This window comes from Cololabis saira, chromosome 6 (assembly GCF_033807715.1).
Source record: "Cololabis saira isolate AMF1-May2022 chromosome 6, fColSai1.1, whole genome shotgun sequence".
Taxonomy (NCBI): Eukaryota; Metazoa; Chordata; class Actinopteri; order Beloniformes; family Belonidae; genus Cololabis; species Cololabis saira.
The window spans coordinates 37,531,218-37,545,310 of record NC_084592.1 but is presented as its reverse complement, the minus strand read 5'-3'; the positions used below and the strand labels follow the sequence as shown (position 1 = coordinate 37,545,310).

The window sequence follows — 14,093 nt, the reverse complement described above, 5'->3', positions numbered from 1 at the left end:
TCATGTTTTTACACAAAAGATTGTTGCCAAGCCTTTTGGGGTTTATCTAAAAGATGGGCTATCAGTGCATGCAGGGCTTCACGTGCTCAGTGTCACTGCATCCCGTGTGAGATCGAGCTGAGCGATGATGTGACTGAAGAGAAATGTGACGGTAATGTGAGGAGGCTAAAAACAGTCTCCATCATCATCATCGTCATGCTAATGAATCAAACAGAGGTGGCGAGGCTACAAGAAGAATAACACAGCTTTATTAAAATTTAATTTGGCTACATTTATTCGAGCATGGTCATTTCCCAGAGAAATTAAACATTTAAAATAAGAATACTTCAGACATTTCAGGAATTCCTTCACCATCATCCTCACGATCATCATCAGTCCTTCATCACCGCTTCACTGGGATGACTAAAGTGGACTTTTTAACTTTGAAAAATACAGTGTTTTCACAATAATCATTGTATCAAAACTTCCTCAAATTTAGAATTTCCAGTAGTTTCAAAAAGAAATAAGACGTAAAGAAAACAAAGGAGAAATTTACCAAATACCGCAGACCCTCTCACATGTTTTTGTCCCAATAGTCGATGACAGAACCTCTTTACTAAAATATATGTATTTGTGAGGAACTCTAATACTGTACACTACAGTATGAAATAAATAAAATTAGAAATATAAAATGAGTCACATAAATAAAATGGCAAATTCTCAAAAAAAGGAAAAAAAGTGAAATTTGTGTTGGAAAATTCAACAAAAAAACAAAATAGTAATACTGACAAAAATACTGTCATGGAACAAAAAGAAAGACATGAAATTGCACAAACATTTGTAAACTAACAAACATCCTTCTATCTACGCTAATACTGATGAATCAAACAGGATGAGATATTCACTGTAATACTGAAGCCGAGGACAGGTGTGACACTGTACAGGGATGGCACTTTATAAAACGCACAGGTGAAAGGTTTGCATATAAGGCTTTCTCTGGAGAAAAATTAAACACACAAAAAAGGCCCTGTCCTCTTTCTGAGAGGGAGCCTTTCCTGTCACGCTCCTCTCACTTCTCTTTAAGACTCACATCAACATTTTACTTGGAAAATCACACAGGTTTAAATATTCCTTCACATAAAGAAAAGAAAAAAAGAATCAGGAGGCCCAAAACCGTGTGGTTAGTTGGCAAAAACAAAGTAGGATAAAAAAACAAAAACAAAACAAAAAAAATGTCACAGTAAAAGGAGACAAATTACAACAATAACACTGACAGGACGTGTCTGAGTGTTCGAGGCTTCATTCCCTCTTTTTTTTAAATCTTTTTTTCATTATTATTATTTTGTAGTGATTTGGGAGGCGAGTGCAATTTTCTGAAGTTGGTTTCGAACACAACGAGACACAGAAGTTAAGAACATTTTAGCACCACACAGCTTTTAGGCCTTTATAATACTGTACATTAATAAGTTTCACTTCATTTCATTATAGTGATAAGCATTACTTCTTCTTTTATTTCATATTTTTTTTCTTTTTTTTTGCATATCATGGACTTCGCCGTTCTCCCGCCTTCGTGACTTGACGTCAGCGGTCACCATGTTCCATCTGAGACCTGTGAACCTTTTCAGGTGTGGAAACGAGCTGCATCAGTAGTTCAGCCTCGTAACACCACTGCTAACGATCGATAACGACTAGTCGAACCCCCACTGCGTTATTCAGACTTCCTTCATCAGAACTCATCATACTAACGTTCCTGTCCTTGTTGAATTTCACGTGAAACATTTGTGACTTTTGAATTATCAGGTTCAGGGTGAGAGCCGCGATCCACGCGAACAAGCAGCTGTTTCAGCTAAGAAGCTAATGTGCGCCAGATAATATTAGCTGAATAACAGTCGCTGGTCGGTGAGGAGTAAATTCAGATTTCAAGGGCCTCCCTGCTTTCACATGGTCAGGTTTCACAGCTGCTTCTGGACCTTTGTAGCATTAGCTTCATACTGGGTTGAAATGCTAACGCGATGGAGGAACAACAAAACCTTTGGGATGACAAATTTTATCCAAAATGTAACATAACTGTAACATGTAATACATAAGCTGAGCGCAGTGTTAGCTGCTTTAACTTCTTAGCCATCACTGTGCAGAGCCTGGTGATGGCTAAGAAGTTAAAGTAGCTAACAGCCCCTCCCGTCTCCCAGTGGTTGATTAAGTTACTATATTCTGATTATAATTATTACGAAAAATATTTTGATTTTGTGCATCTCTACTTTAATGTTGCGGTTTATCTGTCAATAAAAGGACCTTGATTTGATCTTTTCTATTATGCGAAAAGGTGAACAGCTTAGCAAGTGCACAGCAAGCCCAGTGTTATCAAGCTAACAAAAGCTAAGAGGCTGAAGCTAGTAGCACAGACCATTAGTTTTCACTGGTTTGTTGTTACTGTATGCTCTTTGAAAATTAACTTGAATCTCTGCATCTCCATTTTAATACTCTATCTTTAAAGGACTTAAACCACATCGTTGTTTATAATTTCCAACCATTTGTTCATTCAGAAAAACACAACCATACAAGATAATGTGTGGCACCTAATATTAGCTGAATCGGAGGTGGAGAGCAAGATTCAGATTATTGTCACATAATCAGGGTTTACTGTTAAAATATGACCAAATCTAAGTGAAATGAAGCAGCTTCTCTTCCTTTAGTGGCATTAGCATTGTAACGAAAATAAATGAAACGTTTAAATTGTTTTAAAAGATACCAAATGTCACCTACACACCAGAATGTTGACCGAGAACGGTTAAAATTTTGTCTAAGTTTAGAATTTGGCATAAAAAAATGTGGACGACTCATCCTGGTGGAAGTTCAACCCTAATGCTTTGGATTTAAGAAAACATGTAAATCCTGGTAATAAATGAGTTTTCCAGCAGCGGTTTCATGGGAACTCCATATGAGCAATGTTAGCAGCTAGCCGAGTTAGCATTAAAAAACTGTTCAACAGCTGGAAACCTGGACCGACCCAATGATCAGGTCACGACCGTTGACGTCTGGCAAATCATTGCACTTGTGTTTATTCTCACTAGCGCGAGCGGTAGCGACCTGGGACGTGAGCGAAGAAAACTAGATTTTCAGGGTTCAAACATCAATAAAAAAGAAAAACATGTATGAGTGTCATACACAAAGTCTTTCGAGGTTTTAAAACTTCAAAATTTTACAGATGTCTATTTACAATCTAAAACTTTCCGACCGAACCTGATAAATCTGAAGTCTTCGGATTTTTTTGTCACTACTGTTAATGCGAAACGAACCGGCGGGAGCCTGGAACACACTGATGTGGCAGAGGAGACGCTCCGTTCGTCCCTTGCGGTGGACGACGGATAACAGGACAGTGCAAGACAAAGCAAACCTTCCTGACCTATTTTCACTGTAAACTTAATGAGGGAAGTCTGATGTGAAACAATAATTTGGTGTAAGACAGATGAAAGACGTCTCGTCAGTAGAGCAGACGCTCTGCGCGCCCTGATCGTGTTTTTTTTTTCCTGCTTCACTTTTCTGGATCAGTCCTCCTGGTCCGACTTGCCTTCTGTCTTCCCTTCTTGTGAACTCTCGTCCATCAGCTGTGCAGAGTCTTTGCCCTCCTCCTCCCTCGTCGAGTCCATCTGGCTCCTGCTGGAGCTCTCCTCCACCTCCTCGTCCTCCTGTCTTTCCCTGAAACTTTCCTCCTGACTGTCTGTCACCTCCTTGTACGTCTTGCTGTCCACTTCCCTCTCCACCTGTCCTTCCCCTCCCTCTCTGCCATCCCTCAGGATCATACCGCCGTTGTCCTCCTGGTGGTCCTCCAGGTCCGAGTATCCGATCGGCCCCAGGCCGTGCAGATAGGCCTGCCGCATCAGCAGCTCGGTGGGCTCCAGACCGGCGGCCACCACGCCTCCGCCTCCCTTGTCCCTGGCCTCTCTCTCGGCCGCCTCGCGCTCCTCCGCCTCTCTCTTGCAGTAGGAATAGCGGTGGTTCATGTGTTGCGAATACGAGCCCGAGTGCGAGAAGCGCTTGCCGCACTTGTCGCACTGGTAGGGCTTCTCTCCGGAGTGCAGGCGCGAGTGCTCGATCAGGTGGTGCTTGTGTTTGAAGGCCTTCTTGCAGATCTGACACTGGTGAGGACGTTTACCTGCAGACACACAAGGACAGCAGGGGACCGTGAGGACGACATCCAGAAGCAAAACTGCACAGCAGTCACAGCACAATGACACAAATGTTCACATCGACCTGCTTTGCTTTCTGGTTGTTTCACAGATCATTTTTGATTGTTGCCACATGTTTCTCCTCTTAAATCAGCATGACAGCTTCCTGTGACCCACTTACGAGCTACGAGGTGAAGCCAGATGGAGCTTAAGATGGAAGAGCTGAATAAAACCTCTGTAACGTGGGTCTGTGATGTCACAGTATCTGTGAAATCTGTCCGGCTTACTGGATGACATATTTTCCGACTTAGATGGCCCCAAACAAAGTGATATGGTCTTCTAAAGATCGGTAGTCACTTCAAACACCTGAACTGATACTTTTAGGCACAATTCTTTTTTATATTTCATGATATGCCCCTTTAAAACCTAAAAAAATACCTTCCTTAGGTTTTCATCTCTGTATCTGAGGCAGCTTGTTTCTATAGAAATGGCAGTGAGCGGTCTCGACAGGGAGACGGCGGACGTCACGATGCTCCAAACCAACTTGAAGGGTTTTGTGCCCTTGATGTGTTGGAGATGACGGCTGCTTCTTTTTCTGGAGTACACCTGATTGGTTCGCGATCGCGTGAGTCTGAGCGAGTTCGAACCGTTCAAACCTACGTCTTTAAATAAAGACTCCTGTTACGCTGTGTCCGTCTGTTGTCATGACAACGGCGAGATGCCTGAGAGGCCGTGAGGCAACTTGAACCTGCGAAGGCCTGCGGGGAACTGTGGTGACATCACAGCTCCGGATTTAACCCCGAGGAGGAGCAGGAATCCTGCACAGCCGTGACACAGCCCGACACACACGCATGCACGCACACACACACAAACACACACACACACACAAACACACAAACACACACAAACACACACAGATTTTGTGCTGGATTTACTATGATTCCGTATGGGCGGAAAATTCTTCCATCTGACTGAACAGGATGCTCCGTCGGCTGCCAACCGGCAGGCTGAACGCCGTCCAATCACACGTCCCACGCACACATGCACCGAAAACACGGCTCCACACACACACACACACACACACACACACACACACACACACACACACACACACACACACACACACACACACACACACACACACACACACACACACACACACACACACACACACACACACACACACACACATGCAGGCAGGTTTGTAGCCACAAATAGACCCGGGATGCTTGTAACATCTTCCATAACTGGCATACTGTACTGTAACACACACATGCACACACATGCACACATGCGGGGCAAATGTAACTGAGAGGGCGGATTCCTGCTCCGAGTGTTTGGGGGGGGGGGGGGTGAACGAAAGATGATGCAACTGAGTGTAAGAGATGAAGGTAGAACAGGTCACAGTGTTTAAAAGATGGCACTCAGGTACCGCCGGCACAACAGACTCCGAACCAGAGTCCACCGGGAAGAGGCCTCCGGTTTTAGTTTCATATAATTACTTTCTTTTTTAAAGTCCACACTACTTCCCGAAGTCTTAATAAAATGTCTAAAACACGCACTGGTCCAAAACCCCCGCAGATACAGTCATGTTGTAACAACTCTATTCAAAGCTGGTGGTTTTAGGGGGCGGAGTCAGACTTTACTCCACCGGGAGAGCTCATCGGGATCAATACCTGCATGTTCACATGTATTTGATGTAGGGCTGGGCGATATATCGAGATTTTAATATATATCGATATATTTTCAAACACGATATGGTATGAGACAATATCGTTTATATCGATTTAAAAAAAAAAAAAAAAAAAAAAAAAATTCTTTTACAATTTTTTTTTTAAATGATTTTGATATAGCTTATTTTGTGACAAATTGACTTGAATGTTTTATTTGAGATTTGCACAAATGTTTTGTTATTTGCACAACTGTCAACCTCAGTGGAAAAGTCTGCCTGTTACTGTCTACATTGTATTAATTGCACAGTGTATTTTAATTTAATTGTTATGCAGGGAAAGGGATATTTGTTTTATTTTATTCAAGAAGCATTTTTATTCTATATATGCAGGCAGTTTATTTTTATTTCATTTGTTTTATACATTTGGATATTGTGCAGACCTCTGTTAATAAAGGTACTTGTGTGACATTTGGCACGAGGCTTTGTATTAAAACTGACTGTTTTTTTAAGGGTTTGCCTCAGAAAAAAATGAAGCTAACAGAGATCCTATGCTATAATGCTTTGGGGGAAACCCCAATTATGGCACAGAAAAAATATCGAGATATATATCGAGTATCGCCATTTAGCTAGAAAATATCGAGATATGACTTTTGGTCCATATCGCCCAGCCCTAATTTGATGAACTTGTGCGTTCTCTTAACTGGGTGACGTCAGGCATCGCTGAGCTAGGTGTTGGTTTTTGCGTGTGGAGGAGCGGGTGTGGCTTCGGTCAAATGTTTTCAACTTGTGACACGTCAACGTCAGTGCCAGGCAATCAAGATGCGGCTACACAGCTGGCGCTAGCCAATCAGAGTAAATGGGGGGGCGGGACGGTTTCAAAATACGGGTCTTATTTGTACATTGAAATTGAAAAGTTTTGATTGGTTGTTTGGAAGCACTGCCCATCTAGTTTAAATGTAGGGCTGGGCGATATATCGAGATTTTAATATATATCGATATATTTTCAAACACGATATGGTACGAGACAATATCGTTTATATCAATTTAAAATTTTTTTTTTTTTTTTTTTTTTTTTACATTTTTTTTAAAAATGATTTTGATATAGCTTATTTTCTGACAAATTGACTTGAATGTTTTATTTGAGATTTGCACAAATGTTTTGTTATTTGCACAACTGTCAACCTCAGTGGAAAAGTCTGCCTGTTACTGTCTACATTGTATTAATTGCACAGTGTATTTTAATTTAATTGTTATGCAGGAAAGGGATATTTGTTTTATTTTATTCAAGAAGCATTTTTATTCTATATATGCAGGCAGTTTATTTTTATTTCATTTGTTTTATACATTTTGATATTGTGCAGACCTCTGTTAATAAAGGAACCTGTGTGACATTTGGCACGAGGCTTTGTATTAAAACTGACTGTTTTTTTAAGGGTTTGCCTCAGAAAAAAATGAAGCTAACAGAGATGCTATGCCATAATGCTTTGGGGGAAACCCCAATTAAGGCACAGAAAAAATATCGAGATATATATCGAGTATCGCCATTTAGCTAGAAAATATCGAGATATGACTTTTGGTTCATATCGCCCAGCCCTATTTAAATGTATCCATGACAACTGTACGGGGTGTGAATTTGTATGTATGACATTATATATGGCCACAGATTTGTCCCGGACCAATCCGGGAAACGGATCCAGATAACCAGAGGGTGATGTCATGGGGGGGTTGTCCAGTTCTTTCTATACAGTCTGTGTGCCCTACTTTATTCAGACAGATTTGTTTTTAGGTGTTGACTTGCCCTTAAAGCTGTGCCCAGACCACTCCTGAGGTACAGCAGATGCTGAATGGTGTGACTGAGGAGCGTTAGACGAGAAAACTGTGATCTGATCTGGGCCTGTGATGTCGCAAAACCCTGTAAATCTTACCAGCTCCCCGAACGACAGAGATTCAGCCTCAGGCTGCCCAAAACTTACTTCAAAACACGCAAATATACACTCTCAAACAGTAAAACTGTCATCATTTCAAAATATCCATCCATCCATCCATCCATCGTCCGCCGCTTATCCGTTACCGGGTCGCGGGGGCAGCAGCCTCAGCAAAGATGCCCAGACTTCCTTCACCCCAGACACTTCCTCCAGCTCCTCCGAGGGGAGTCCGAGGCGTTCCCAGGCCAGCCGAGAGACATAGTCTCTCCAGCGTGTCCTGGGTCTTCCCCGGGGTCTCCTCCCGGAGGGACATGCCTGGAACTCCTCCCTAGGGAGGCGTCCAGGAGGCATTTCAAAATATGTTTCCTTTAAACTGAAGTTCGACGTTTCAGCCAGAAACGGTTTTCATCAGAATTGACCATAAATCATTCGGGTCTAAGCACCAGCTAACTTGGATTATTTTACTCGGACGACATGATGATGCAACTGTGTAAAAGAGACGAAGCAGAAAGAAAACCACATGAGAGCGCCGGTTTGTCACTTCTTTGAATGAATGAAGTTTAAAACTTTCCTGATTTACACTCAGATCATAATCATATTTGATAAGCAGCACAGACCCTCTCAGTGATGTGTACATGCCTTTTCAGTTGTCATTTCAGAACTTAATTCAGAAAAATTCAAACTTTAAATCCGCCCGGGCTTCATGTGTTGTGATTAAAGTTTAACAAACCTTTGCTCAAATTATTTTTGTGTACAAAAGCTAATAGTAACCATCTGATCATAGCGTATCTCAGGATTAGGCAAACACAACCTCAGACGAACAACAACATACAACTTCAGTCATTGGGAAATTTAACAAAAATTTTGTCAAAAAGAAGAAAAATATTTCAGGCAATACTTAGTACCCTCCTACTGCTTCCACAGCAAAGGACTGTTCATCAATAAGTCCAGATGATCAGCAGGTGTGCTGACCTCTTTTTGACTGTTTGCTGGTCTGGAGCGTCCAGGTGTGTTTTAACACACTTGCCAAGAGGGAAAGACATAAGTCGTGTTGCTGCGCATCAGCCAGGAAAGGTTTATAAAAGCATCTCCAAATTATTGTGATTTCAAAGCTCTTCAGTGAGAAAGATTATTCACGAGCAGATATGCAGAAACATTGTAGATTATAGTTTTTGTTAAATAAATACCTTCTTGGCAAAACAAAGTGATATATTGTTGTTTGTTTGAGGTTGCAATTGTCTGATAGTGAGACCAACAATAACCAGACGCTTTTTAAAAACATAAGAGGTAGTAAAAACTCTCTCTACCCCTCTGCTGAAAAGAAAGGAACATGTTAAAGGCCACGGTTTGCAAAGAACAAAACAGAAAAATAACGCAAAAGGGAAAAGAAGAGCTACAAGTGGGAAGCTAAGTGAAGAATATAAGTTTAAAAGAGGGAATGGGACAAAAGTATGAAGACAAGAAATGAAAGCAGGGGGCACAGAAGCATCGGGGGTGGAGTAAAAAGAAGTGTCCAAATGTTATATATACCTGTGTGCTCATATTTGTGTCTTAGGAGGGAACTGGTCTTCTGGAATGTTTTGTCGCACAAGTCACACGCGTACATACCACTTTCAGTCTTCTTAATCTTCTTCCTGGAGAGCAACGAGTCGCTGTCTGTCAGGTCGTCCAGGCCTGACAGATAGTCCACCGTCCCGTCCAGCAGATCCCCCTGAGACAGAGACAGAGCTTCAGTGATAATCCCACACCTGTCGACTTCACGCTCTGAGACACCTTATGCTGCCGCCCCCCTACAGCTGCCATGATCCCAAGTCTGGACAGGGCTTAACGGCCCAACCTGGGTAAGTCCCTTATCCAGGAGACACTTAAAAAAAGGGGGTGGGGGGGGGGACATATGGGATGGGGAGGTAATGGATGAAGGGCACAAATACTGACCGACGCCAGGTGAACTTAATTCAGTGACTAATCTGTGGTCCTCCACTAAAACCCAAGATGAGGATATGACTGATTAAGGACGCTAATGAAGTATCCTGTGGCCAGTGGTTGATAGATGAGTAGAAATACTAATATTGTGCATCACGCATAAGACTAGACTGTCCAATGACTGTCCTGGACTGTCCAATGCCTGTTCAACGCCTGTGCACTCCTCTGATAATAGTCTCTTCACGGCAAAAGTCTAGAAATGTTTAAAAAGCCAACATTTCAGAGGTCAATGCTACATTTGAATGTTAAGACGCTCACTCACACCACGCCAGAGCAACCAGAGTTGAGGACTGTGACTGCTCCGTCCCCCCATCCACCTCCTTGCGGACACCAAGGCGTCCACAGCCAGCTGAGAACTGTATTCTCTCCGGGGTGTCCTAATGTCTGCCTCAACTCCTTCTCCAGGAGGGATCCAAACCAATCTCGGATTACTAATCTTCCAACTCAGCAACTGCGTTTGGGAAACTCAGCTCAGTTACTTGCTGTCATGAGCTTTTTTTTTTTTTCAGTCATTACCCAAAATTCTTGACCACAGGTGAGGGTAGCAATGAATATGGCCGAGAGTGGAGCCTTTTGGGTCAACTCTATTCCAGTGTACTGAAAAAGGTCTGGCAATCACCAATGGCGCACTTGTGAGATGGTCCTCAATGAATGGGACTGAAGAAGGACCATGATGAACCGTGACCCTGCATTCAATAAATAATCAAACACTTCTTCAAATGAGGTATTACAACCAAACCACACCGGAGTCAGTCTTTTTATGGACAAACTCAAGCTGTTTCCCCCCCTTGGGTGACAACCCAATGAAAAAATAACCCCAATGCAAACTTAATTTTGATGGATTCAGCTCCATTATACCCCCTTCAGTTTGGACCTTCAGCAACTGTATATGTAAGAGTCTGTGTGAGGTCCAGTTTACAGCCCCAACTGTAACTGCTTGTAGCCCATTAAAGAAAATCCATCCATCCATCCATCCATCCATCCATCCATCCATCCATCCATCCATCCATCCATCCATCCATCCATCCATCCATCCATCCATCCATCCATCCATCCATCCATCCATCCATCCATCCATCCATCCATCCATCCATCATCCATCCATCCATCCACCCATCCATCCATCCATCCATCCATCCATCCGTTATCTACACCTGTTTATGGTAGGCACGTTGGCTTGTCAGAAATGTACAAATCTAAATGTAAAAAGTTGTCATATATTTATTTGCCCATCAAAACAACTGAATTTGAACCCAATTTGACCGTTGTTTTACCTGGTTAGGACAGGTGGCAGGGAATGCTCAATCACAGACACAGACACAGACTGTTCCAACTCCTCCCCTCTGGACGGCGCTACAGAGCACTGTACGCTAAAACCTCCAGACACAAGGACAGTTTCTTCCCCCAAGCTGTTGCTCTGATGAACTCTCACAACTAATAGAGTCTCAGCGAAACAAACCAATCACGTGCAATAACAATAGCAATAGCAACTGCTAACAATAGCAATTACATGCTGTAACAAGCACCTTCCGGCAATAATCATGTCTGCCTTACTCTGCTGCACCTCTCACTTTTTTGTATTTTTTGTATATTTTTTGTATAATTTGTTTTGTATATATGCTATTTTATTCAGAGCTGTCATTTTTCTCTACCTCAAACTGCTGCACCTTATTTGTGTATTTGTATATACAGTATGTCAACAAGTACCACATTTGTTTATTTACTGCCTAAAGAGCGAAATAACCGGAGTTAAATTCCTTATTGGACAATGTTCGAACCTGGCCAATAAAGATGATTCTGATTCTGATTCTAACCTAAACTGACAATGGAGAGCAGAAAAAATACAGCATCATCACTGAGATCTAGTTTTACCTGTAAACCTTTCCGCTGGTACTTTCTCCTCTGCTGCATTTCAGCAAATGTTGCAGCTCCGGTGGCATAGGTGTAGGCCATGTGAGGCAGGAAGCTCATGGGATCGAGACCTGGATACGGCCTGAGGCCTGGGATGGTGGCCGCGGCAGGACTCATAAAGGTGGGTGGAGGAAACGCTCCATGAGGTGGCAAGGAGGTGTAGACATGGTTGCCAGTGAAGGGATTAATCCCAAAGATGGGACTGGTGCTTTTCTCCAGCTGGTTGGAGTTCCCTCCGCCATCAGAGCCCAAGATCTCTTTCTTGATGTTGATGTTGTCTAAGGGCCCGCAGCCTTGTTCGCGTCTTGAAAATTCCCCATTGCGCTCGGTGACTAAACCATTAGGTCTGGGTCTCCTCTCCCCCAGCTTCTGCGCAATGTGTTTGGGCAGTGAAAGATCCAGTGGTATATCCCCATGGGCATCCTCAGATGTGAGGCTGTTTGGAGTGTAAGAGCTACTCTGAGAGTTTTTAGAGGAGGTGGAAGAAAGGTTGAGGGGTGATGGAGTGTTGCTTCTCAAGTGGTCCGAGGGGTCTAGTGGTTTGTCCCCTGTTGTTTGCCTGTTAGCTGTAAACTGGTTAGCCTTTGTGAGTCTGTGGGAAGCGTCACCATTGGTGAAGCCACCATGTAAATCTATGGCAGAAAGTGGCATTGGAGACTGGCTCAATCTGTGGTCTGGTCCACCACGGTCAGGAAGGGGGGACTTTTTCCATAAACTTCCCATATGGTGATTTTGACTCTTCCACTGGGCAAACCACTCCTTAACAAACTCCTGAGGAAGGCCAACTGCAAGTGAAATCTTGAGCAGTTCCTCTGAGTTGGGCTCAGTGTTCATAGCAAAGTAGGCCTTGAGTACTGAAACGTGGTCCTTGAAGAGGTTGGGGGGGCTGGTTGCCCTGTCATTACTGGACAGTTCGTCAGCTATTGCACCCTGACGGCTGGAAGGACTGCTGCCTGTTGGCTGAAGGACTGCTTTGATTTCCTCATTCATTTTGCACAGATAGCGCTCGTGTTGATGCAGAGGGATGGGCCCGGGGAAAGTCTCCTTGCAGTACTGGCAAGAGAATGGAACAAGCTGGTTTTGTTCGTCAAATGACTTTTCTGCACTGCTCAGGTCAACTGAGGTGTTTAGTTTCTCCTTCTTGACATCCACTTGTGTCTTGGACTCATTGATCAGACTTTTAGCCTCATTGACCTTCTCCAGTGTGTAGTCGATTATGCTCTTAGTGGGGCTGCTGTGTCCCATCACCTGAAAACTTGCTTGGGCCTTCATTTGAGCCCCCAATTCCCTCATATAGGCTCTTAGCTTGGATATTTCTTCTGGGTTACTGTCCATCTTCTGTCTGCACACAGTGTTGTCCACCATCTGAAGCACTTTTTGCACCTTGTTCAGGTTACTTCCAAGCGATCCCGTGTAACCCAGCAGGGGGAAGTCTAGCCCCATGCCTCCCAGATGTTGAAGTGGGCTCTGGGAGGAGCTATGTACGCCCAGGGGGCTTCCGCCATGACCATTTAGGTAGACCCCTGGTCCTGTAAACCCGGGCTGTGAGGCCATCAGCAGTCGGTAGTCGTTGAAGTCCAATGGCTCAGCTTTGATGTCCAGCGGACCCTGCTGATCTTGTGCGCAGCCCAGTTTTTGCCGGAGATGGGCGAGGGCGGGGCTTCCGGGCGAGGAGGTTGTCGAATTTGGAGAAGATCCAGGTTTGTTCCCTCCGTTGCGCACACGCCCGTTGAGGGCAATCAGACCGATACATTTCTTGCTGCTGATGTGGGAACTGTAGGATCCAGAGTGGGAGAAGCGCTTCTTACAGTTGGAGCACTCGTACGGCTTCTCACCTGCAGCAAAACAAAACACAAAGATTATTTTCAGCTCAGGGCACAAATCAACCTCAAATAATGATCAGATTTCAGTTTAAATATCATAAGAGTGTTTGTGTCAACACTTGACCGACTTCTGCTTTCACCATCATCAGGCTCAAATGTTTCCTAGGTACTAGCTACCTAGGTAGAGTTTACGAGCAGGCTTGGCAGTTGTGACTCAGTTGGGTAAGCAGAGATGGCCACCATGTTTCTTCTTACAGGGCATGTATTATGTTTCTCCTGTCTTTCGAAGGTTCAAAGTGATCACATTAAATTTTTCTTTGGGGATCAATAGCGTATTCTATCTGTCTATTCCCATTTTGAGGCTGTCTAACTGTTATTTAAGGAGGTACCAGCCCCTTTAGAGAACATTAATGTCTGTAAAGTGAATAGTGGTTTGCTGCAATTTTGGTTTATGAATCAAGCTCCTGGCGATGATGAATCCCTTGCTAACATACAGTTCAAGTTTCTGTGTGTTTATGCTATCAGTATGTCGCCATCATGGAGCTGAATAGTTAACCGTGACAAGCTTTGGACAACAAAGTAACACTCAGTGATAGACTGATTGTTTTTTGACTTTTCCTTCTGCGTTTAGGGA

The 14,093-nt window shown here is 43.4% G+C and overlaps 1 protein-coding gene across 2 annotated transcripts in view; it reads right to left on the bottom strand.

Moving 5' to 3' along the window:
• Positions 1-232: 232 nt before the first annotated feature.
• LOC133446169 (zinc finger E-box-binding homeobox 2-like) overlaps positions 233-14,093 on the bottom strand; it is a 65,874-nt gene continuing 52,013 nt past the window's right edge. Inside the window, exons 8-10 of one of the 2 annotated variants that reach the window (XM_061724079.1) lie at positions 11,598-13,471; positions 9,273-9,453; positions 233-4,132 (exon numbers count right to left, since the gene is read on the bottom strand). In XM_061724079.1, the coding sequence (XP_061580063.1) occupies positions 3,525-4,132; positions 9,273-9,453; positions 11,598-13,471 (2,663 nt within the window). In that variant the 3' untranslated portion in view covers positions 233-3,524. The remainder of the gene's footprint in view (positions 4,133-9,272; positions 9,454-11,597; positions 13,472-14,093) is intronic. The other variant, XM_061724078.1, reaches the window with a different exon arrangement.